The 26,224-nt window shown below is 38.0% G+C and overlaps 1 protein-coding gene across 1 annotated transcript in view; it reads right to left on the bottom strand.

The window, feature by feature from the left end:
* kdrl (kinase insert domain receptor like) overlaps positions 1-26,224 on the bottom strand; it is a 45,778-nt gene that overhangs the window by 15,937 nt on the left and 3,617 nt on the right. Inside the window, exons 2-18 of the mRNA XM_016232150.1 lie at positions 19,636-19,732; positions 18,170-18,366; positions 16,646-16,770; positions 14,602-14,764; positions 14,332-14,468; positions 13,997-14,168; positions 13,780-13,897; positions 13,454-13,623; positions 12,523-12,679; positions 10,776-10,896; positions 7,660-7,768; positions 6,027-6,314; positions 4,470-4,616; positions 4,211-4,336; positions 2,842-2,948; positions 2,319-2,454; positions 1,578-1,682 (exon numbers count right to left, since the gene is read on the bottom strand). Coding sequence (XP_016087636.1) covers positions 1,578-1,682; positions 2,319-2,454; positions 2,842-2,948; positions 4,211-4,336; positions 4,470-4,616; positions 6,027-6,314; positions 7,660-7,768; positions 10,776-10,896; positions 12,523-12,679; positions 13,454-13,623; positions 13,780-13,897; positions 13,997-14,168; positions 14,332-14,468; positions 14,602-14,764; positions 16,646-16,770; positions 18,170-18,366; positions 19,636-19,732 — 2,475 coding nt within the window. The remainder of the gene's footprint in view (positions 1-1,577; positions 1,683-2,318; positions 2,455-2,841; positions 2,949-4,210; positions 4,337-4,469; positions 4,617-6,026; positions 6,315-7,659; positions 7,769-10,775; positions 10,897-12,522; positions 12,680-13,453; positions 13,624-13,779; positions 13,898-13,996; positions 14,169-14,331; positions 14,469-14,601; positions 14,765-16,645; positions 16,771-18,169; positions 18,367-19,635; positions 19,733-26,224) is intronic.

Raw genomic sequence — 26,224 nt, 5'->3', positions numbered from 1 at the left:
ATATGTGGTCAGGAACACTATCCTGGTGACCTTCTGAGGTCATGAAGTCAGACTGGGGTGCTGTTGTTTTAACACGTCAGGTTTCCTGTGGTTTAGACCCATCAAAATGACACAGGAGAGCTATGTTCAACGTTGAGCAGTAATTCGTACATGATTCATACCAAAGACACCTCGCAGTGACTTTTACTGAGAGGAATATCGGCGCTCCTTGTTTCAAAGTAGAGGAAGGAATGAAACCAGCATGAAGACTATTCATGATGTCAAAATGGGGGCAGACAAATTTTTCCTTTGCATTTTAGATTTTTCAAGTTTTGGGTGATAAAAATCATGCAAATAATGAAACACTGACTGCTTATCTAGCAGGCCCACATCATACTCTGGAAATAAAATATATGTAAGCAGTAGATTTGATAATTAGAATGGATTTAAAAGAAGGGAACTGCTTTTTATTAAGAGGTGACCTGTGGTGCATAAGGAGGCATCAGTCTTGCCTCTAGTTCTATGTTTAATGCACAGGGAAGACTAATATAATAACACTAGTGGGAACGCACATCTAATGTGCCCAGAGATTTATCATCATCAAGAGCAGACAAAACACCACCACCAACAGAGCGGCGCTCATCACTCTGCAAGAACGCACCATCACTAAACAAAGGCTGCAGACAGTTGACCAGACGGACAGAGTTTAAACAAATACAACCACAAGAGGATACAGTCCTACTAGACCAAAATATTTTAATGCAAAATATTTGAATGCATAACACAAATTCCCTGTGTTGACTCGATATTGTTGTATTACAGTAGACATTTTGGAAATAAGCAATAAAACAGCAAACACTGACCAATTACGCGAAGCGTGCTGGTTCGGTGTGATCTAAGAAACATCTGTTCATGCGTCAGTGATAAATGCTACGTGTGTATTTGCACATTCAGTTCACTTACGTATGTTGTTGTCCAAGATTTTATATCTGTGGACTATCACATGAGGCATGCAATACCCTGAACAGCTGCTAATTATCTTCATATGCACTCAAGAAACATGCACGAATACCAAAAGATCCACTATGGACTGTTTTCAATATCTGATTAACATTAGCATTCAATATACTAAATCCATGTATTCAATGTGGCCATAAAAAGGCTTTACATTTCTGTCTATTAGAGGAAATTTGTGATGTGAGAAAACGTACAGGAATGTTGATTACATTCAACTAAGTACTTTCTGTTCTTGTACTGTTTCTGTTCATCTTATAGCATTACATTGTTAGGTCTGAAACCACAATCAAAATCTGGGAATTAAAATAAAGTTTAACGCTGAAATTTCAAACAAAGAAACGATCTGGTGGTCTATTTCTAGGTCACTAACTGAATAAGTAAATTTGTGTAAACAGATGTTTTTGAAGCACGAGATGCTCATTGGATCACTCTCCAAATCTTGCTAGAGAACATTACCATAAGGTTTTGCATATACTTTGAAGTACATGCAGCTAATGTCATTAAAAAAAATCATGTCAATTTTCAATTTGTAATTTGTAATGGCTTTTGGAACCCATTAAAACATAACATGTTGCAGTTACCTTTCAGCATTTTCACTGCCACCGTTTTGCAAGTAGAAATCTTGTCTATGCCAAATGCAGAGGCCTCTACAACTTTTCCAAATGCTCCATGGCCCAAAGTTTTACCTGAGAGAAAGAGAGAGAGCGTCTACATGAGCTAGCCGTGTCCTGGGGGCTCATAAATCAGGCAGGATGCCCTGTCAGGAAAGATGTGAGGCTGTAATTAAAACAGCCTGCTGAGGTTGGGACTGCTTGACTTACCCTCCACTGAGAATTCATGGAGCAGTTAAGACTGAAAGACAGAAGCGGCTTGCTAATATATAAAAGCATAATATTTTCTTTTGAAAACTTAGACAACCCTGATGCCCACGTTCTCAAACAATAGGCCTGAGGATTAAGGCAATTAAGGAGCAAAAAGAGCCAATTGTGTTGAACTGTGTATTAGTAAGTTTGTCTTTGTATTTTATGGCTCATGTTCAGTACCACAAGAAAGAGACTTCAACATGAATCAATCATTTTAAATGAAATTCTTCCAAAACTAAGTCATATGAGCTATGCCATCTATATTGATTGAATATAGAAAAATATTAAAAATATTGAAAAAGTTATTACTTAAACGAAGCATGATATCTCTAATGAGCTATGAACGAATAACCTTTGAATCAGGAAGGACTTGAGTTCATTCCTGTTTATATCAGATGCTTTGCTCTCATAGGAAAAATAAAATTTTTAGCTAGTAAAGGTGACTGAAAAAGAACTCACCGAGCCTGAGACGATCTCTGGGGAACTCCCATTTGTTGCCGTCATAGGGCAGACGATCACACTGCTCATCAAGGGGAATCTGGTCAGGATCCATGATGATGGACAGGTACCCCGTCTTTAAATCTGCTGAACTTGGCTGGTAGAAATAAATAAATAGTTCATAAAACAGAGTATTCAGACAAAATAGAACAGGGTTCTGTCATTCTTCCTATGTAGTTGCATGACTGCTGGGGCTCTGATTAGATCATTTCAACCATGACTAAGTAACAGAAATAAAACAACAAATCACTGTAAGTTACATAAACATTAGTGTGCACACTAGAAGATAAAGTTTTCAGAGTAGACGTAACTGGAGTAATGGCTTCTGAAAATTCAGCTTTGCCATCAAAGGAATAAATTGCATTTAAAAATAAAATAAATAGGAATCAGTTATTTTAATTGTAAGAGTATTTACTTATTTCAAAAACATCTTACGGTAGTTCAGGTACAGTTTACGTATAGTTACTGTCAAGTCCTCAGTTACCTTTCTTAATTTACGGATAAAGAGAATGAGCATTATCCAAAGAAACGTTGCTACTGCTCCAGTAGACACCAAGATGATCACCTCAATATTTGGTTTACCGTCTTCTCCTGTGTGCAGAAACAGTATGTTTTCAATGAGAGAACCATCTGTACCATATTCATCACAATGCTTTTGTCTAATAAATATTAGACACAGTGTTTTTGTCAAACAAATTTTATCTGCACAGATAATCATGTTTTTAATATAATTTGAACATGTAATCACATACCAAGTGTACCAAATACAAAACCACATTTCACAACATATAAACTGGATTTGTCATGCAGTACTGCTTTCTGCCTTTGCACCAAATTTGAGTTTGATCTACAATGTTTGTGCAGCGTTCCACTGGATAGGATCCAGCTCACTTGTTCTCATTTGTCATGTACTCTGTGTTCATATACTACATGTAGCAAAAGGAATTTTGATTTCCAAAAGAGGAAGGAGAAAGAATTCAAGGCACGGACATTAGCCGAGCCGAGTAACGTTGGATAGAGTTGGCAGATAAAAAACAAAAGAGGAAAACATCTGTGGAACAAAAGAAGGCTAACGATAAGGGAAGAAGTAGGAACTGTGTAAATTTCGGATCAGCTTTCCAGCGCTGGAGAGAACTCAAGGAGCGGGAAGGTCTGCGATTGGACGCCGGGGTTGCTTTGTTTCTTCTCGATAGGTGAGTAACATTGGTTTTGCTTTGTTTCACAGAACTAATATATGCTGGCTTTTGCTTGAATATGCTCATGTGTCATGTTGTTTGTTCATCTGCAATCGTATTGTCGTTCCCTTCAGCTATGATAAAGACACATTCATTTCCACACCCTATAAGCCTGGAGTGTCTAAACCTCCTCCACTTTCTGTTTCAAGCGTCAGCTCCCAAAGTGTGTCCGAAAAATAAGATGTTTAATACAGCAGATAATAATACAGCAGATTCCGCCATAATCGTTGCCTGGGTTGTGTACGTATGTGTGGGGCTGAGCTATCAAAATAGGGGCGAGACCCTTTTGGGGTAGGGGCATGTTTGTTTTGGTGATATCAACATTTAATGAATATCCTCAAAGACTATGAAGAGGTCAACTCCCCTGTGAGAGGACCCTGACTTTAACTCCCAGACCCCCATCATAAAAGTCTGGAATTTACATGGTATTCCTGGCAGCCTTAGTCTGTCGTCCTCATTCAGTAGTTATTCAAAGTTTGGCCAAAAAAGTTTACATTACTATATGGAAAATCAGTGCTTACGAGATTTTGAATCATCCTCACAAAGAACAATTTGCACCGTTATGATAATATGAATAATGAATAAAGAAATAAAAGCAGGTGAATAGTTGGTACTCACCCACTACAGTAATGACCGCACTGGTTTTTGCTTCCCCTCTATCATTGCTGGCACGACATTCATAAATGCCCTCATCATCCTTCGTCACCCTCTCAATGATCAGAACGCCATCTTTTACAGTGATACCTGAAAGCATTATTGAAAGATGCAACAAATAAAATAGATCCAGATCCCTGATAGAAGGATCTACATTTAAAGTCACTGTAAAATAGCTGATATCACCTGTGACCACATATAAATCCCTTTAGTGCTTTCTCACCTGGTCCTTCTGTGACAGGAGTGTTGTCTTTGTACCATTTGATATCGGGTTCTGGCATACCCTTAGCCAAGCAGACCAGAGTCAGGGTGCTGCTGCTGTTCACATCCTGATTGGTCAGATTCTGAATCAGTGTGGGCCTTTGCCTCTCTGTGTCAGAAAACGCGAGTTACACATTTTTCTCATTAACATGCCACACTTCTATAAAATTATTTGATTATAGATATCAATATAAGCAATTCATGCACAAGGGAGAATTATAAGAATACTGCCAAGATCTTTCACATCAACATCATGGCTCTATTCTGATGACACTTTAATCCCAATTCTCAGAAGTCTACATTAATGAAAAACTCCCATTCTTACTACTGCATAAAAAAATTATGTATTAATTAAATATGCATAAAACATAACATTAATTTAATAGATAAATGTATCCATTTGATTCTAAATGATTTTCGTAAAGTACTTTAATTAAATACAGTAATGAGAATTAGAAGTGCCTTATTGTAATGAAAACAGTAATTCCCTTAATGCTCAATATTCATATTTATTTCATGTAATTTTTTTTATAAATGTATATTAATGTATTTTACAACCCTCTACGGACACCTTGGCAATTAAATCGCCATTGGCTAATATATTTTTTTGTCTACTCGCCAGACTGAAATACTATATATATATATATATACAGTGGGGAAAAAAAGTATTTAGTCAGCCACCAAGTGCAAGTTCTCCCACTTAAAAAGATGAGAGAGGCCTGTAATTTTCATCATAGGTATACCTCAACTATGAGAGACAAAATGAGGGGAAAAAATCCAGAAAAAAAATAAGTATTGTTCTTAAAAGCTGAAGAATTCCAAAGGAACTCCGTTATTTTTACAGGAAAATACAACAAAGTATATTGTTTACATGTAGCGCATCAATTCTGCATGTTATGTAAGACTCGCTCTTTGCGCGTGTGAGAGAAAGCGACAGCGAGTCGTGCGCCTTCACACTAGAGTTTACGTTACGCCAAATACACAAACACAGGTGTGCTGCGCATCCATTCAAATGAACTGAAAAATATCACAGATCGCTTGACGGAGAGTGAAACTCTTAAGCGCTCAGTCAGAGTGTTCTGTGAGTGAAAATATATCTGTGCTAATCATATACTCAGCCTCCAACTCACACACTGGCGAGTAAAATCTGAGAATTTATTAGCCATTGGCTAATATTATACATCATTTAGTCGCCCAGAGTGAAGATTTAGTCGCATATGTGAGTGATTTACTCGCAATGTAGAGGGTTGATTTAAAATTATACTATAATAATTATATATATATATATATTTTTTTTTTAATTGATTGTATTGTATTGCATTTACACTATTTGTTAACCAACCATACAGGCTATTAATCATAAAACTGAAAGTATGACGACGACAACCCCTCTTCCTGCGATTCATGCACCAGTGCCATTTGTTTCTCACTGATCAGTAACATAAGCTGGGTCTTACATTGCATCATATGATGTACGCTGATGCTTTCACTTTTTAGGTTCTTGGTAGTTCACACTCACCATTAATAGTCAAAAGAGATGTTGTATTGACCACTTTATTGGAGTTGATGTTTAAAGCCTGGCATTCATAGCCCAGTGTGTGGTTTCTAGAGACATTGGGCAACTTGATGGACAAAGATATGGTGTAGGGCTCGATCTGAAGAGTGGTTTGGCCTTTGGGAACTATGTGGCTCTGTGGACCATACCAATGCAACCTATCGTAGAGGTATCTTGTGCCTCTGCAGGTCAATGTAACGTCATCTCCTGCAACAGCTGTCGAGGGCCCAATCTCGAACGGCTGTGCCTGATCTAGTGAAGGTAAAAGAAAATAAGACATTAAGAATCAGGATGGAAAAGAACAATTCATTGAACATGTCAGTCAACATGATGCATTTATTGTGTGCTTTTCATGCATAATCTATAAATCGACAATCAGAGAAAGCGTGACTAACTTACAAAACATATGGCTCACGAGGGACCTGAAACTACGCTATAGATGTACTGTTGAAAGAGATCACCGTACTCTGGCCTGTACTACAAACACAAAGCTGTACGCTGCCATGCCAGGAATGTCAAATTTGCAGTTATTTCCTGTTTCATCACTCCTAATTGGAAGCATGTTGCAGGCAAATGGCGGCAGCGATGGCTGACCTGAAGCATTACAATAGGAACCAGGCTAAGGCCAGGCCTCCAGGGAGCCAGCAAAACGCTTGTTTATTCACAGCAATATACGTCCCACCAGAGGAGACAGCTGTTATTACTATTTGATCCCTCTGACCAGCATTCCTGCGCACAAAGTCATCTTCACCTCTTGCATAGCACAGCATATTCTCTGGGGCTTCTGTTCTGTTCTGGAGACATGCCACTTGACATCCTCCATTTTATCTTCTGTCTCCATTTTTATTGCACAGTTCTCATTTTTCACGCTTCCCGAGTCTCGGCTGCTATTCATTCCAGCTCGTTTTTTTCTCATCATTCTAATCTAGGCAGCTTTGAGTACTCTGACAGCCGACACACTCTTCATTACGTAACTCAGTGAACGGGTTTCTCATTTCAGACACATTTGACCCCGATCAGCTACATATAACAGTGATTCATTATAAAACAGAGATTGGCATTCCAGTACCACAGTCCATTCCAGAGTATGTAAGTAGAACAGGGAGCAGAGTTGCAAGCCTTTGCCTGGAGTGAGGAGCTTTTTTCACTGCAAAATTGTTTCAATACTGCTCTATCATAAGCATAACACATGTTAACTTCCCAGAGTACAGTTACAAGTCAGCCAGAATTCATCATGTAATAAAACACAGCGTTAATAGACTATTAGCAGTCAAAACAAAGATGGAATTTGTGAAATATTATTAGATAATTTAAAAATACAAAATATTCTGTGAAGATTAATGACATACTGCATGATTATGAGTGTGAGGACGACCCAAAATTTTTTTACAGTATTTTTTTTTATATATGAAAATAAAATCTGGGCACATTTACAAAAAAGGTTGTAAAAGCACCATGGTACTACCCTGGTATTTTGGATATGTACTGTGGTAGAATCAAATTAACGAAAACTGTCAAAATTTTAATCAGAAACAAGTTGCCATAAATCTTTAAAAATTTATTTTTTACTTTCAGTAAATTAAAACGGTTCACTTACTATACACATAGAAAGGGATTCTCATGGTCCGGTTCCCAAGTTCATTCTTTGCTGTACAGGAGTAGATCCCTGACACAGTAGCTGTTTCCACCATCAGAATGCTTATAGTCTAAGGAAATGGATGAAGATCATTAGGAATGTAAACCAGTAATTTGAAAACATATTCTTTTAACAGGAATAACACAATATCATGTCATCTCAGTACCTATGACATTAAACTTTGAGCCATTTATTTCCTGTAAGCAGATGGGTCACAGGACTAATTTACTGTACAACTGGACCATTTTACACTCCTCAGCCTCACACATTTAGTAGACCACATCAGGAATTTTAAGGCCAAATGCAGCACATAGAATACAGCACAGAAAGTGTGCCTGGGCCTGCATTCCATGTCATTTCCTGATACACATTTAAAATGCCCGGCTTAATACTGTCACCATTCAAGTGGAACTCATTAATAGCCTATGTAGACATAATAATAATGCAGATTTTTGGCAAAAGTCCAGATTCCAGAGCTCTGTTTTCAGTTTCAAACTACATCTGTTTTCCTGGCCGTCACATTAAAGGTATGAAACACTCCAGGTGTATTTCTGGAGCAATATACTCATTTTTCAGCTTACTTCCTGGAGTTCACAGTCTGTTTATAAGACATATTTGAAATGTAAGAAGCATGGCTTTGGCTCTAAACAACACGTATTTAAATTTTTTGTCTGTTTTAGTTTGTAAAGACGTAGAACAGTAATATTTAATGGAAAATAATTTTTACAAAAGGTTAGGATTTCTTTTGTACACAACATTATGCTGCTGTACAGACAGAAATGAGGTGTGGAGCTCATTTAATGTAAATCTGTGGACTTGTTGTAATGTCGCTGTTTAGTCTTACATGTAGCTGATTTTAATTGGCACACTGCACTAAAATATACCTGAAAACAAGACGCATAATTGGCATACTTTTCAGCATAAACATACCTCTATTCTATGTTAAGTAATTTCATTATAGAATGCACATTATTCATGCGATGTTTTGGATAAACATTGTGACATTTTGCATTTCTCTCAATCTGATGATGTAGTCAAAAATTCAGAGTGACCTTCCTATTTTGTCTTTTAGTTGCTGTGACAGCCCTTTCTTATTTTGGGGTTACAAGGAATCATCACAGATGGACTCTTACCAGGCTGTTATTCACTGTGCTGGAAAATTTATATGAGGTGACAGAAAGGAATTCACCCTAAACAAATCCCACCCTGTTAAATGGGGCCTTGTTATCACTGACCGCTGTGCTTCATCCCTGCAAAGCATAATTTGTCACAAAAGCCTTTAAAACAGCTAACCTCAAAATTTACACTTATTCCATAGTGAGAACGAACCTCCTAGCACAAGGGAGGGCAGGCATGACTGGTTTTAAATGACATTCCTACTGTGAGAATATACTGTGTCACATAAATCTTGCTGTAAGGAAAATCTTGTAAGCTTATATTTTTGGTGGTGACTAAAAATCACTTAGAGCTTTTAGCTGATGATTTGCAGTTGAATACATGCTTGACCTGGTAGGTTACAGCACCTCTATGTACAGTCACACTGAAGTGTAGAGGAATGCACAAATGAAAACCTGTGCTTCATTAAGTTTTGGGTGAGTGGTTTTGGTAATAAGGCCTCCTGGGATATTTTCCATAATGTCTGCAGTGTTCACTGTAACATTTGGCAGCACAAACAAAGGATGATAGAGTGACAGACATAGGAGATCTGTCTAAGCAAACAACTATGCATACTGTAGCAGTCTGGATTCATCCCTGAAGTGATACAGTCAAATTAAAACAGGGCCATTGTGAACTCTACTGTGTCCTCAAAGCTCATTCTTGTTTTTCACACATTTTTATGTGATTTCAACACTTTGGAGGGATCACAATGACGGCCCTGTACATAAATAGCATTTAAAGTCATCTCATGTGTTTGAAAACAGGCCTGAAACAATCAACATTCAGTGCATGAATAGTCCTGGGAGAAATTTCTGTTTATGAGGATTTTACTGGCTTCAGTGCGCTCAGTAAGATGGACTGATATATCAGTATAAACTCTGTCCTGGGGCACCACTCAAAGCAGCAGCTGCCCTGTTTACTGGCCTCTGTTCTCCACTGAAGGTGACTGAAGCATAGCATAATTCACAGCAGAGCTAAATGAGCCTCAGCTATCAGATCCATTAGGGGAGAACACACACATAGTCACTCTCATGCACACACTGAATGTCATTCTTCACTAATCTATTGATACTTCAGCCAAATAAGAATACTAAAGCGGACTGCACTGTCTCTAAACATAATGCAGATTGTTGCTTTTTTTGTGGTTTCTTTATTATATTGAGACCTATTTTCGCAAAATGATTTCTAAAAGGGCAATTTAGTAATCTGAATGTTCAATAGACTTTATGAGTTTTAAATGGAAGACAGATGTATGCTTTACATAAGATTTAAATTCTCCCCGTTCACTTCTAAATCAGCATTTTTCCATGAATATATAAACTGCAGTATTTTGAGGTAAATTATTTTGGGCCAAAATGAAGCTGAAAGTATCATTAATCTGGATTAGCAACCCAGTTTCTGCATTATGTAAAAGCTTTGGTTTTAAAAGTTAGATTTGCAGACATTTAAACTAATACATTTCCACAGTCAGAATGCATATTTTTAACTAACAAATCTTAAATAATTTTAAAGGTACACTCAGTATTTTTTATGTTAGCAATATTTCTGTCATCAACAGAGTATGACAATATGCTGACACCGAGCTATGTGGGTGTAGCATTGTGCAAAATTTTCAGTTACCAATACCACTGAAGCAATGCAGCATTCCCATTATGAGAGCAATAACAGGAGTTATTACCAAGATAAAATAAGTTACACTCTGTCTGGTCATGTCAGCTCAACATGATGAAACCTGCTCCATGTAAAATAAAACAGCTACTTTTTACCTCATGTGAGTGTACGTGATCTGAAATTTTTTTTCAAATATATACTCATTTCTTTATGCATAAAACTTAATTAAGGGAACAAAAAGAAGTGCATCTTTGAAGGCAAAAACTTTTACTAATAAATAACAAAATTGTACATACTGTAATCCATACCTTGTTTTTACTTTTTAATAATTCAACCTTGTTCCTGACATCCTTAATCAAATTATGAGGATAATGGTTGTGCGATTCAGTGACATCTCCAACAGGCAGAGGATCAGTGTAAGGTTTGCACCTATCAGACAAAAACATACACATTTAGAGAAATCATAATTGTTGAACCAACATTTGTAATAAGGAATGACATTTTTGCTCTGGAGTTTACAGAGGAAGTTTTTGCCTTTTGACATCAAAGCAGGATGTACACAAGGAAATACCAAGGCGTAAAGTCATAAGATTTCAGTGAATACCCTCTACTTTAAGTGAGAAACAGAAAACAGGTCTTCCCTTAAAAAAGAGGAAAAATGTTGTGCAAATTAACTTTTTTAGCTAACGTCTTTGAAATACATTTATATTCTGCTGTTAAACACAAGGTTTCATGGAACCTGATGAATGAATGTTTTTTTTCCAGAATTTGAGGGCCATGTATCAAGTCATGTGTTTTATGCCTTGAACCAGCAGGAGACCAAAGACCTGTTTTGCATCAATCTGAGTGGAGGAACAATCGGATTAATGAGAGTCGAGGTCGGAGAGGAAACCGCAGCGTGACAGGAAGGGCTGAGTCATGCGTCACTGTTCAAAGGAAACACCCCCACTCTCTGGCCGGCTGAGATAAGGCTGATCCCAGAACTCCATGGTCAACAAGGGACCACTGATAACTTCTCACATCCCCTTGATTAAGAAGACTTCTGAGAGATCACCTTCATGAGCACAATAATGATATCTCTAACATGGGACCGTTGAAAACACTGAATTTTATGGACACTTAATGGCACATTAAGTAAAATATGATATTATATAAGTATAATATAATATTCACTCCCACAACTCCCAAATCTGGCGGTGTGATCGTGGCTAATTTTTCTTTTTTGGTCACTGCTCAAGAAATAAATTAATTTTACTGAAAATAAAAGAAGAATGGTTCTATTTTTCTTCCAACTAGGGCATTGCAATTACCCTCCAATGTACCTCTCTCATTAGATGTTGAAAATCAAGTCTTCTCACCATCTATATTATGAGCTGTTGTGTTTACTGCCATCGCTGATTATATTTAGAACAGGCAAAGTGGTATTTTGGCACTGTGGTACAAAGCCCAAAGTATTTTTTTCGCAAATTTGGCAGTACCCCTTGACAAAAAATTACTCTCAATTATGAGTAAATCTTGTCATGACACACCAACTAAGTTCAGTGGACATCCGTAGCGTTTATAAAGGTTCACTAAAAGGCTGGCATTTACACTGAAATACTCTTGCTTATAGCACAATGCAGGCTTGGGGAATGAGAACAATAAATCTTCCTCACATTTACAGAGCCATTGACTGCAAAATGTAGCTCTGGGACTATTTTTCATCAATAAGCATACTTTATTTTGGACCGATGTCAAGGAAACGGATGCAGTTCATTTGAATAATGAGAGCTGTGGGTAAAGGCCGACATTCATCATTGACTTTAACACCTCAGCAAGAAAAGAGATATTCAATGTAGGAGAGTGACAACTCTTTATGGAGCCACAAACCAAAATTTGTGAAAATGACAAGAAAAACCAACCCTTGTCACAATTTTTGACACAATGAAATGTGATTAGAAGTAATGCAATCTTTTATCTGATGTAAAATACTAAACAGAAGACCTGTTGATTCAAAGTAAATTTGATTATGAACAGTAACAAAAATCTGTATTTTTTTGTGTACTATTGACTTACACTGTAAGATCAGGGCTGGGGTCACACGGCTGCCAAAACCAGGTAATGTTTGGCATGGGAATCCCAAATGCAGTGCAGGTGAGCTGGTGCCCCTCGTTATATTTGTAAGCTTGTGGGCCCCCTGGAGCCACATCCTCCTCAAAGATCTTTGGCTTCACTGTGTGCGTATGGACATACAGATCATCAATCATTTAAATGGTCAGTCTGAGAAAAAAATACAGATCATTTGCAGATCATTGGCTAACACTAAAAAAACTTTCACCTCATAACTCCAAAATGGAAGAGTAAGAATATTCAGGCTTATATAATATTCAGGGAGTAATATTGCCTTTATGGCTCTCATTGAAGAGCATATGTGCTCATGATGGAGAAAAACAGCATGTTTGAAGATTTAGCATCAGGCAGATTTCAGGATTTGATGAATGATGCCCCAAAACAATTTCAACCAAAAATCTCTTAACACCGTTTCCATTGTTTTTGACCTTGGTTCTTGGTTTTGCTTTTTGGTCTGTAATGATGTCATATACTTCGGTTCAGGTTGAGGACAGAGACACATTAAAATAAATATTTTATATTAGGCCAAAGAAGGCAATCATAGTTGTGTACATTGTGGGATGGAATGTTTCCAAAAATTAAGGGGACATCTGGGCAGCACATTATCAAAATCTCAGCTCTGACAGCACATTCCAGAACTTTCTGAGATGAGCATATCAATTCATCTGCTTACTTTGAGTTCTCCCCAACACATTCAAAATTTGCTAAAGAATCTGTTTAGCTTCATTGATATGTAAATAAAATGCAACTAAAACTATTTGATTTTGTGCTGTTAGCTATTTATATTAGTGTTTAGTTGTGACAGCACTATTTGGTCCAGTATTGCTTGAAGCAAAGAAAACCCTCAGATGATCGTATAACAGGCTTTCTGCATTACCTCTGATGTCCAGCCTGTAGCTGAGGTTTCTGTAGAGACCCCTCTCCTGGTTTGACAGAGCGATAGTGAAGATCCCAGCATCCTTCTGCCTCACTTGTTTTATGGTGAGGCTGTAGCCCGCTGTCTCATAACATGTGGAATTTTCTGAAATGGCAACTCCATCTTTGTACCTATACCAAAAAAAATAAAGCCCCACCAATGCAATAATCATACAATAAATTCATTACTAGTGGAATACATTTACATGGTTGCTACACATTACATTTCTCTCATGGCATTTGAGTCATTTTTTCCCCTTTTTTTAAAAATGAAAAGCATGAATTTACCACAACACTCTGTCTGGTGCTGGCAAGGCATTGACCCGTGGCTCAAACTGTACCTTTCTACCCTCTATGGTAGAGATGAATTTGCGTTTATTATGGGTCACATTGAGGAATGGATGCTCTGTAGAGACAAACAGAAAAACAAAATCCAAGAAATGTATTAAACTTTTCAACAAAATCACAAGTGTGTTAAAGTAGAGGCACAACATTACATCCTCACCGTATACAGTTACTTTAGTTGAATAATTAAGCTTTTTGTCTTCAATTGATGCTATGCACACATATGTGCCCTTGTCCTCCATTGTCACATTAGGCATGATTAATGCGTTACTCATCATGACGTTTTCACCAGCTTTGACCCTATTCTTTTTCATTTCTTGAGGGTGATTGATCTGAAAGCAAGACAGGAAGTTCAGAGGATGTCAGACTGAATTTTACATAACGCCAGTTCAAATCAGGTAGCATATCTGAATGGGTACAGCATTAATATAATACTGAATGGCTTTAGGTAAAACTCCAGCATCTTTAGCATCTTATAATCTCCTGATTACTCACCCGACCCTTAGGGAACTGCCACTCAAAATCAATTATGCCATTGTAAGTGGTCTCTGCAGAGCATTTGAGGATCAGGGTGTCACCGACCACTACTTTTGGTCGTTCTGGTTTGATGCCAATGTTTTTCAGCTCCGCCGCTAGGCACAGAGAACAGGAGGTACCAACATGAATCCAGGTTATGTCATGAAAAAAGCCTTTTGTAATTTTTAATGACAGATTTCAAAAGGTAATTGCATAGCTGAGATTTTCTCCTTAATTAAAATGACTCACTTATCCGTAAGAGCATGTAGACTGATGAAAATTGTTTGTCATCCACACTGGTCATACATGTAATCATTTGGTAGCTGTCATAAGGTTTCAGGGGAATCTTGAAACCTCTCTTTGGATCCCACTCCACCTTACGTTTTACATGATCTGTCATAGGATTATTCATCTGAAGAGCAAGAGGAGAGAATTCCTTTAACAAATTTTCTTATAAGTGACAGTTCTTTCAGTGAAGAAGGAAACAAGTTGTGTGAAGATTTTACAGCCTATGATTAGTAGCCCATCCAGTAATGAGGAAAACATGGCTGAGCTTGTCTGTGTGAAACTGATCATGGTTGAGTTGTTTACTCAATTTCGCTTCTTTTGTTTGTTCGGAGTCCAAGTACCCTGATAGGAAAGAAGGGAAGGAAGGAAACAGGAAGGACGAATGCCACAGATCTTCCAATGGCAGGAAGGTTACATTACTATCTGTGCCATCTGGCTTCGAAGTGTTTGTCCATAGCAAAGAACTGTGAGAAATGACCATAGACCCACTACATGGCCATTGTGGAAAAAACACTACTGTTGGAAGTTGTTCGCTGCCAGTGCAGTTTAGAGCAGCGGTTCTCAATTCCAGTCCTCGCATACCCCCGCTCTGCAAATTTTGTTTCTCTTATTGCTTCATACGTTTGTTATATTTGACTGTAAGTGCCCTACGAAGTGGACATTACTGGATATTCCGCCATGATTCCAGTTTGAAGGGAGCTTATGTGTTCCATACAAAGGGCATTTAAGTGTGCGAGACATGAATTTAAATTGTATTTATTTACAGAGGTATATTATGTCCCACTTCACGCTTCTCTAGTAAGTTTCGTATGTGTGTGAAGACGGCCACGTCTTTAAAATTCGAACACATTATTTTCTATGAGTGTAGCACACCGGCGGCGCCATTCGGCATCTGTCCGCGGCGCCTAACTACGTCGTGTTATACTTGTAAGAATTGTTCTAGACCAGCGGTTCTCAATTCCAGTCCTCGCATACCCCCGCTCTGCAAATTTTGTTTCTCTTATTGCTTCATACGTTTGTTATATTTGACTGTAAGTGCCCTACGAAGTGGACATTACTGGATATTCCGCCATGATTCCAGTTTGAAGGGAGCGTATATGTTCCATACAAAGGGCATTTAAGTGTGCGAGACATGAATTTAAATTGTATTTATTTACAGAGGTATATTATGTCCCACTTCACGCTTCTCTAGTAAGTTTCGTATGTGTGTGAAGACGCTGCAGGCAGTGGCGCAGCGCAAATCTGTACATGAATTTTCTGAAGTGAAGTAAACGTCAACGGATTTCCCCTGCTCAGGTAGTAGGGAGCGATGGACACTGTGTAGGGACCATGTCAATCGGAACACAGTTCATGCACTGAGCTCACTTCTAACGAGAGGATGATCTGAATCACGTGTGTTAACAAAGAGAGACATGCAAAACACGCAGAGTGGGGGTACGCGAGGACTGGAATTGAGAACCGCTGGTTTAGAGGACCGAATCTATTTTCACATATTATGTAAGAAGTTGCTTACTAGTATACATAATAAAATAAAATAAAACATTAAATTAAAAATTTAATAAAATTAATGAACAGAAGTTTACTATTCAAGTACAGTTTGTTTCCCTAACCTAGTCTTCATGGACATGATGCATAAAAAAGGTGTTTTATTTATAACCTGAGTTTCTATTTTGAGTAAAAAACAACAGTACAACGCTACCTTCCTGTTCTTACAGGAAGCAGACAGAGTGACTCCTTAGGCCTCCTTGAGCTTCCCAGAGCCTATGGCACACTGTCTCTATCTGTATACACATGCTCAGGGCTATGATGGGTGTCAGAAACGCACAGGCATTTTTCAATGTTAGATCATACAAAACACATCCTCTTTTTTTCATATTCAAGGCTTTTGAGGCATGGAAAGCAGGTAAATATTCACCTCCTCTGCATGTGGCCGTAAATTATATGTGAATATTTTTACTTTAAGTGGGTTTGAAAACAGTGCCGTTAACATAAAAAAAATACTCACAGTCTCAAGGATAACATGTTGATTCGGGGATGTTGTTCTGCATGGGACCACTAAAAAAGCTTCCTCCCGATATGCATAAAGCGGTTGTGCTATACTGTGAGCCTCCACAAATGGTTGATTGTGATCTATGATTTAAAATGAATAAAATAATACAGTAAGCACAAAATAATAACAGTTTGCTTAGCACAAAGCTAAGTTACTGATAACAAACACTATAATTCATTAATTCACTTATGATTTAAATGCCATTTTTAAAAGTATTTAAGCATCTTTTATCAATGAATTCTTAGACTTCAAGCAATGCCTAGACATCCAGCCTAGAGGAGCAATTAAATATCCCAGATAAAGTCAGATAATTTTTCTCTTTAAACAGCAAACTGCCACACAGGCTGCTGGATAACGAAACAGAAACAGCTTGGCAGGAGGGGATGTTACTGTACAGCTATGCTGCGAGATTGGCATGATTAAACAAACAAGATCTTCTGTGTGCTGACAGTGTTCATGTAATATAATATATTTTTTAAACAAACTTATCTCGCATAAACAGCGAAATCACATAGTAAGATGAACCAGGAGACTATCAGGTACTATCAGGTAGAGCCAGAGACTTGGTGAGCTTTGTTGTCATTTTCACAGTTATCACTGTCTTTTGCTATAGATAAACTGCAGATCAGCTCTTTTGGACATACCCTACCATTCAAAAGTTTAGGGTCGATAAGATTTTTTTTAAAGAATGTTTTTAAAACAAGTCTCTTATGCTCACCAAGGCTGAATTTATTTGATTAAAAGCTAGGCAAAATACAGCAATATTGTGAAATATTATTATTCATATATAATAATTATATATAATTCAATTCATTATTACAATATCTTTTGAGGGACATTTAAAAAACTCTTGCTTAAAATGTTAATAGCTTATGCAGTTGTCGGGAGGCACAGGAAGACTCTAAGCAGAAGCCCAAACAGGAAATTATCAAAGACCAGGCTTCCAGAACAATCAAACTCTGTTTGCATATCTAAAGGCATCCAGCTTAATATAAAATCCTTCCTTTTTTGTGTCACTGATTTTCTATTTCCTAGTCTTATGACAGCTAGGTTCTGTCTTGCAGATACGGTTCAGTTGTCAGTGATTCAAATCTTCTAAGTGAGCACAGTCAAAGCTGCATAGTCACTAGCTCCATTGCCCGGCTAACAGGTTTATGGCTTTGTTCTAGTTTCAGTCAGGTCTACAATGAGGCGAAGTTTCTCATTACTTCATCTCTTTTTTTAAATCTCAAGCTTTTCTAATGGCTTGGAGTTTTTCCAGGTCCTGTTTTACACAGAGAGACCTCAAAATCTCTAGTGGCAATTAATTGGAAGGAAAGGGCTAAGTTCCTTGATTTATCCTGCAGGGATCATTTGTAACCAAAAACAGTGATGTACACAAGAAAAAACTTCTAAAGAGATGTTTTATTTTACTAAACCAATTTTGTACAATCTCTGGGTCTATGCTAAAAACATTAATAAGTATTCTAATCATCTTACCTTTAACAAAAACATATGTGGACACCTCATGATTGCTAGACTTTTGGTGACTGCATGTGTAGAAGCCAGTGTCATTGTGCATCAGGTTGTGTATGACCAGCTTGCTGCAGTGCTTGTGCATTCTCTCCTCACACGGCTCAATCCGTACCGATGACACATCTCTGTTAGCCAGCTTCCAGTGCAGGGAAGTTGATCCTCTAATGTAAGTCACACCATATAAACAAAACATCAGCAACAATAAGGACAATTTCATAGCCAAGTAGACTTATGCCAGATTAAATAATCATTGCAGAGAGTATCTGCTGCTATAACATTTGATTTTTAGCTATTCATGTCATATATTACAAAACTTAAAAACAAAATCAGGAAACTTACACAACCAACCACATACTACATACAAACACATTCTGCAGCCTCTTTTAGTTTACTCTGACATTACAAACGCAATCCTAAAAGTAACTGAAATTAATCAACAGCAGATGTTTTTTATTGGCATCCTGAGCATAACTTTAGAATTAAGCATAAGGAGGGTTTATAGAAAGACCAGTTTAATACTAATCCTTCATTGACTGATGCTTCTGCGGTTCCTGATTACATTTGTTTTAAATGTTACAAGAGCTCTTTCTGAATTACTGAAAATGAGTTTTTTACTCTGAGAGCATGTCAGATTCTTTATCCATATTCTCAGTAGGGTTTATTTTGGAAAGTTTTAAAGTTTGTTAGTGTCCCACTTTCACATGGGAACAGGTATTTATTGAATGGAAGTGTTCAAATGTTTCACAGTGTTTGTTTTTTAAAAGGGCACATTTTAAGGACCCCAGTGGAGAATCAGACATATCTCACATACTGCTGCTGCCTCTAGACTGATGGGTCATGCAACTTCAGCCTCAAATCTCTGTCCAGAGCCAAAGGCAGTATCTGCATCTGGCTCACAGGGCCTTCTAGGGAACCGTTACATTAGTTAAGATTCTTCGGGGTCAGCATTCCTGGCATGACTGCAATAGCATGGAATGCTCTCTCAGAGTCTAAATGTGTATGTTTCAGAAGTCCCCCGTCCCCTTCTCTTTCCGCTGCATTTGGATGACATAGCTATTTTGGGACTATATTGCTTTCTGAGATCCTCTCATCCCATGTCAAAGCAAAAGCAAACGAGTTTTGTTTTGAAGAGTTATGGTGTGAGATCAGTGTGCTTGGAAACACACCAGCTGCCACCCAAGTGCTTATAAAGAATTAAAGGGATAGTTTACACATAAATAAACATTTTGTCATTTACTAATTTACTATGTTCCAAACCTGCATAACTTTCTTCTGTGAAACATAAAAGAAAATATTTCTGACAAGATGGTTTTAAAAGGGCTATTTTGAGTTAAAATTTATTCTGTCTGAATACTGGAATGCTTAATTGTATAATATCAATAAAATGAGCATATTCTAGATTTAGTGTTTGTGTGAGATGGACACAGTACCTGCAGATGAGTGTGAGCATGTCACCAACATGCCGAAGGTGTGTGTCTCCAGCAGGAAGCAGCTGTGGATCAGGCAGATGAGATCCCTCTACCAACCCTGCAGAAAACACAATATAGCAAAACACACAATCGGTGACACACTATCATTGCAAGTACATCCCACAAAAGCCACAATGTGGTCAAATTGACAGCCTTGAATATAGTAACACAACACCACAACAAGTTTCCAAGTTTCCAAGTGACTGTCAACTTTTTGAAGATGTGCATTACAGTTATTTCTGGTGAATTGTAATACAACCACAATGCTAAACTGTGGTTAAGCAAACCACAAATGGAACACTCTAAGGAAGTACAAGATCATTACAGTGTAATTTGGAGACTCTGATTCAGAATGTTAAGCAATAGCCTTCCCGCTCCCATGTTGAGCTGGACTGTCAGTGCAGGACAGGTTTGAGCTGGCAGAGATGTGGAAACAGTGTGTTTGAGCGTGTGTATACATTCTAGATCAGAGGAGGGAGGCCAGAGGTACAGCTGTGCCCCCCACGGAGGGGTCACCTCTGTCAGCACGTGTGTGAGAGAACAAGGCAGACCCCAGATGAATCAGATGTCCTTAAACACATCCTTCACATCAATCAGTCCCTATTTTCTGCCCTCTGCATAATGCCACCTTTTTATACTCTGATGAAGAGCTTCATTTTACTCGGATCTCTCGAGATCTCTTCTGTGTGGTATTATTACAGTGAAGGTTCACTGCTGGTCTGGGGCCAGGTAAAGCTGATGATAGGAGCCATGAGTACACTCAAGACAGGAAGCGGTATTATTCCCTCTGCTGCCCAGGATGGGTGACATTCGTCTCATAAGTGATTTCCTTCTTTTGAACCTACTCCCTGAACGCTTTCTGTTGTGGAACTGTAACGCAGGTTATTTGTGTTGCCAGGCAAAAACAGTATTATTTAGATTTTTTTTTTATAAGAGCAGCCTTCTGGGAAATCTCTCCAGTGAAAAACACAATCTTAGATCAGCGCCAACTTTCATTCTGGTCCAAGCTGGTCTAATTAGTGGACCAGCATCGCAATGCAGACCACCATTTTTTCAGTCCTAAAAGTACAATGCTCATGCGTGAGACACTAAAAAAGTGATGCAAAGATGAAAGACATTCATCTAGTGCACATTTACATAAAAAACTATTAAGTAGTTAAGCGGAATGCAAAAACATGTTTTGTGTGGACAGGTTCACTTTTTCCATTGTTTTTCTATACATTTGCAGACATCCTCACTTTTTTGCGCCTCACACTTGTCACCATCTCAAGTTAAAAGAAGTGTGAACAACTAATAGTTTTGGTAACTATTTGAGTCAGATCTTAACTTAAGATTTAAGATCATAAAGTTCTGTAATATGGCGTCTGTGTCCAAATTAAAACACAAGCTAAAAAGGATTATTATCAAGATGATTGATAACGGCATTACACAACGATCATTTTCTTCTCATCTACACCCATATTACTTTCTCTGATAAAACACACTTATTAATAAGTAATGAAAGTCATGTTCTATTACTCATGTATAGTTTTTCCCCCCACATGACTTAAAAACACAGCTGCATTCACAGAATGAACTTACAACAGCAACACTGCCACTTAATATGAACTTCCTCTCAGTATGCTTCAACATCATTGTTTCACAGTCCAAGGTTAGTTAAGGGGAGCGGATGTAACTGGAGCTTTTCACGCAAAGTACACACTTCTATCAGCTTGATACTACCCTCTGACTAGATGAGACATGACCAGGCATAACCGCAGATGTCCTACTCAAAAAAATACCCTCCCCTATGATGACTCTCTTATTGCACTACAAATCTGTCTAAATATCTATAGAACAGATTTGTAGTGCAATAAGAGAGTCACCATAGGGGAGGGTATTTTTTTGAGTAGGACATCTGCGGTTATGTCTGGTTATGTCTCATTTGTAGATTTACATTTACACATAAAATAAAACACACATTAAAAATGTCTTTGCTGTGATGTTGGTGTCTTTCATAAATCATGACAAAAAGCCGCAGACCAAACTTTGTCAAAGACAGTAACTTTGCAGGTCCACCTCCTGTCTCAGACCAACACTATTCATCATGAAATTTCCTAAGCTCATATGTTGAACATTTTGTCCACGTTTTCTGAGTCAGGATGTTTTAGAAACACTGTACATCTTAATCCATTACATCAGAGTTACAAGAAGATGCTGTTCGCACAGTACTGTAGGGTGAGTCAAACTGGATTTGACAGCTCTGAAATGCTTGCTTACCACACAGAAGCTTTGGTCTGATACCAAATAAGTTTTTATGAGAATTATTGATTTCTGCTGACATCCACATATTCTTATTTTCCCTCGAAGACTCATTCGCAGATGTATGCCTGCATGCAAACACCAGCAGTGAATCACATCCTATAAAACCCAACAACTCTCGCTGTCTTCACAGCTGCCCTGTTCAGCAGGGGCCCCCAGCAGCCCACTTAAGAAGAGTACTTTCTCATAAAAACCTTGTCTCTGTCCCTGTACACCCAAGTATTCCCACAGCACACAGACCACCACCTGCCCCTGATGTCTGCCCAGTGCTGACCTCAGAGCGGCACCTCACACCCCTCTCCGCCAGCTGTGTACTGCATTCCTCCAGCACAGAGACTGAAAAATGCCAAAAATGAGGCTTGTTGTGGTGCTTCAAGGGGCCTGGGACCTGGTTTCCATTAAAGCCTATTAAAAATAAACGACAACCATGGATGAATGGAAAAAACACAGCGCTGATGCTACATGGGTTGCCATATTCAGCATGATTAGCCTACGTGCCTCTCGTGGGAACATATAAAAGACATGTCACTGTCAAAGGCTGCGCTCCTCCTGACCTCCTACAATCATGCAATCAGTCAATCAGGCGTGCTAATTGATGTTTGTAGTTTTGTGAGGAAGAATAAGAGAAGGTTCAGAGCAGAGAAGCCTGCACAAAGATGATAGATTTACATGTTGAATAAGATGAAAGACAAAAACACTCTGAAATTAAACTGAAATGATGTGTGGGCTTTCATGGAAAGCTGACTTCTGGAGAACTATAAATAATATCAGCATTGTGTTGCAAAACATTGTGTCCTCAAACTGTTCAGCAAACATAATGTGTCCCTGGTCCCTGGTGGATGTTAAAAAGCTGGAACTTATGAAGTCAGACGATGCTTAAGTTTACTTTTTTTTTTTTTTTACAGATGTAATTCAATTTACTTGTGCACTGTCTTTTTTAGAGAGGAAATCCTGTCGCTGCCCAGTAAGCGTTGGTCATAATATGCGGAATTCCCTACTCTGTGGCTGGTACATGACTGCCTGTGCTTCCCGTCCACCCATGTGATGCACAGTGCCGGTAAAGCAGTCTCTGAGGACAGGGAAGGGGTAATCTTTTTTGGGCTTACACAACAATAGAAATGTAGTAATCATTTAACCTTGCCACAGAATCCATTGTGACTTCAAAGCTTTACAAGCAACAAAGGCTTCTTAATAAATAAAAATAACGTAAAACAATAGTAAGCGTGTCCATGGGCACAGAACCAAAACGTCAGGCAACTGTTGCACGCGACCAATCGCACATTAATTTCTTTCCTGTCTTTTTCGGAAGTAGAAAAAGTACTCTTCTGGGACATGTAAAACTCCATAAATACTGGAATTTTGCAATACAGAAATTTAATGTGGATATTTGGCTATATAAGCTGACATATTATGACAAGAGATACTGTGACTGTACAATTTCGTTCATTATGTCATCTACAGTCGTGGTCAGAATTATTGAATTATGTATTATACTCATTATTTCATAATGAGATTTTCCCCCATTTTCAATTGTTTTAGTTCAATGAAAGGTTAGATATTTGTGAATTTAAAAAAAATAAAAGATCAAAATGATTAACAATGCAGATTTATTTTCACAGCCTTCTTTGATCATATTTACCAAGGGTGCCAATAATTCTGACCACGACTGTATATACTTTATATCATAAATCATGTATTATGTCTGGTAATGTACAGTAAGCTAGGTCCCACTTTATATTAAGTGGCCTTAACTACTATGTACTTACATCAAAAAATAAGTACAGTACAATAGATAATTGTGTTCATATTCTATTACAAAACACTTCTGCTGCTATTGAGGTGGGATACTGGCAAGGTTAGGGACAGGTTCAGTGTTATGGGTTGGTTTAAGGGTGGGTTAAGGTGTAAGGGATGGGTCACCAGTGTAATTATAAATGTAATTACATAAAATAATTACAGATGTAATTAATTTATTAAATTATTACATATTCAAATATAAGTACAATGTAAAAACATGTATGTACATAATAAATGTTCTGCACCAAATTATTAATTTAATTTAAATGTAAGTACATAGTAGTTAAAGCCACTTAATATAAAGTGGGACCCATTATTATTATTTTTATTATGGTTGTTGTTACGTGAGAAGAAAGAGATAGCATAGTGATACTGTCACGAATTCAGTCCATGGACTTCCATTTATTCACCACCAGAGGTCACCCTTTCCATAACATTGACTCTCGCACAACACAAATTGTTGCATAGCACCCTGGACTACATATCCCATCATTCTTTGCACGATTTGCACACTGCACTGATTGCACACAGCTGTTTCTAATCACATCACTCACTATATAACACCCACTCTAACCACCTTTCTCTGCTGAGTATTGTTTAGCCTGTACCCCTTTCCGAGTCTCCGTGTTTTCCTTGTTTTGCCTTGCCTGTTTTCTTGGATTTCTCCCTCTCGTCTCGCCCCTGTGATTCTGTCTGCTGATCGGTGACCTACGCTAGCCCTGGGACTATTCTTGTGTTTTGCCTGCCATATACCTGTTTGCCAGTGTTTTGACCCTGCCTGTTTACCACGTCTCTTGAATAAAGCCTGCAGATGGATCCACACGTCTCACGTCTCGTCAGCCCCGTTACAGATACAAGCCTGAAATGATCACATGTAGGATAATCAAAAGTATTTGACCATAACAATACACAAGTGGCCAATTAAAATCAAGTATTCCTGAGAGCTATATAACAAACTGTAATAATATATCTACTTGTAAATTTACTACAATTCATTCATTCTTAAACAAAATTAGAGTCCACTTTCCAAAAAAAGTTGGAAACAGTCTCCATAAGCTTCCACAATATGTTCTGGAGCTCAGGGGATTGTGCTATACTCCATGCTGGAGAGTCTCCTTAAAATTGCAATATAACGCAACATGAACAGCCATCATGGCCTGCAAAGAGACTAACTAGTGTGTCAAAGAGAAAAGACAACTTAGAGGAAATAATACATGACTAAAAACATGGTACATAAATGTCTCCAAAGCACACCGCCTGAGGTTCTTTGGTTGTCTGACTGTGCACACTAAGGATGATAACTATGAGTATAACGTTTTAAAAATCTATTCTATGGGAATAGGGATGTCAACATACCAACTTTAGCAATAATGACTCAGAGGAACAATATTGTTTGAATCACTTTCACAACAGTTTTTTTTCCAGCTGATGAACGATAAAACCACTGACAGTCAATCAAAAGCATTTAAAGGAACACTCCACTATTTTTGAAAATAGGCTCATTTTTCAACTCCCCTTGAGTTTTACCATTTTCGAATCCATTCAGCCGATCTCCGGGTCTGGCGGTAGCACTTTTAGCTTAGCTTAGCATAGATCATTGAATCTGATTAGACCGTTAGCATCTCGCTTAAAAATGACCAAAGAGTTTCTATATTTTTCCTATTTAAAACTTGACTCTTCTGTAGTTACATCGTGTACTAAGTCCGACGGAAAATGAAAAGCTGCGATTTTCTAGGCCGATTTGGCTAGGAACTATACTCTCATTCCAGTGTAATAAAGGAACTTTGCTGCCGTCAGAAAAACATCAAAAAACTTTGGTAATTTTTGAGCGAGATGGTAAACTATTATCAGTGGCCCTTACATTATTGTTTACCTTGAGACGGTCTAATCAGATTCAATGATCTATGCTAAGCTAAGCTAAAAGTGCTACCGCCAGACCCGGAGATCGGCTGAATGGATTCGAAAACGTAAAACTCAACTGTTTAACTCTAGGGGAGTTGGAAAATGCGCCTATTTTCAAAAACAGTGGAGAGTTCCTTTAAAGTGGCAGATGACATAACTGCAGTGTGTGCTAATAAAACGGAACATTACTATTCTGTTGGTGTGGATGCTGAAATATAGTAATTGTTATATCTCTATAATGTTTTTATGTTTAATTAAGGGAGAAAATGGAGAAGACTGCAAATGCGTAGAAAGCAAGCAAGCCAGAAATCATGAAAGAATGAAAGAAGGATGTCTGTGCACAGTCTGTACTTGCGCGCCACCCCACCGCTGAGTGGATGAGCTTGAATTGCACTTGGCTGACCCCTACCTACTGTATTCCTCCCAACATGCACTGCTGTTGACCGGCTGTTCAGAAGGAACATTATGTTTCTTCCTGAGCCTGGAAAATAAAATGTAATCCAGAAAGAAATCACACTGAGCAAGTTTAAACCAGGCACTATTTTGTATA

Source organism: Sinocyclocheilus grahami, unplaced genomic scaffold (assembly GCF_001515645.1).
Source record: "Sinocyclocheilus grahami isolate Dianchi unplaced genomic scaffold, SAMN03320097.WGS_v1.1 scaffold407.1, whole genome shotgun sequence".
NCBI lineage: Eukaryota > Metazoa > Chordata > Actinopteri > Cypriniformes > Cyprinidae > Sinocyclocheilus > Sinocyclocheilus grahami.
Note: the sequence above shows the minus strand (reverse complement) of the source record. Positions and strands in the feature narration are given on the sequence as shown.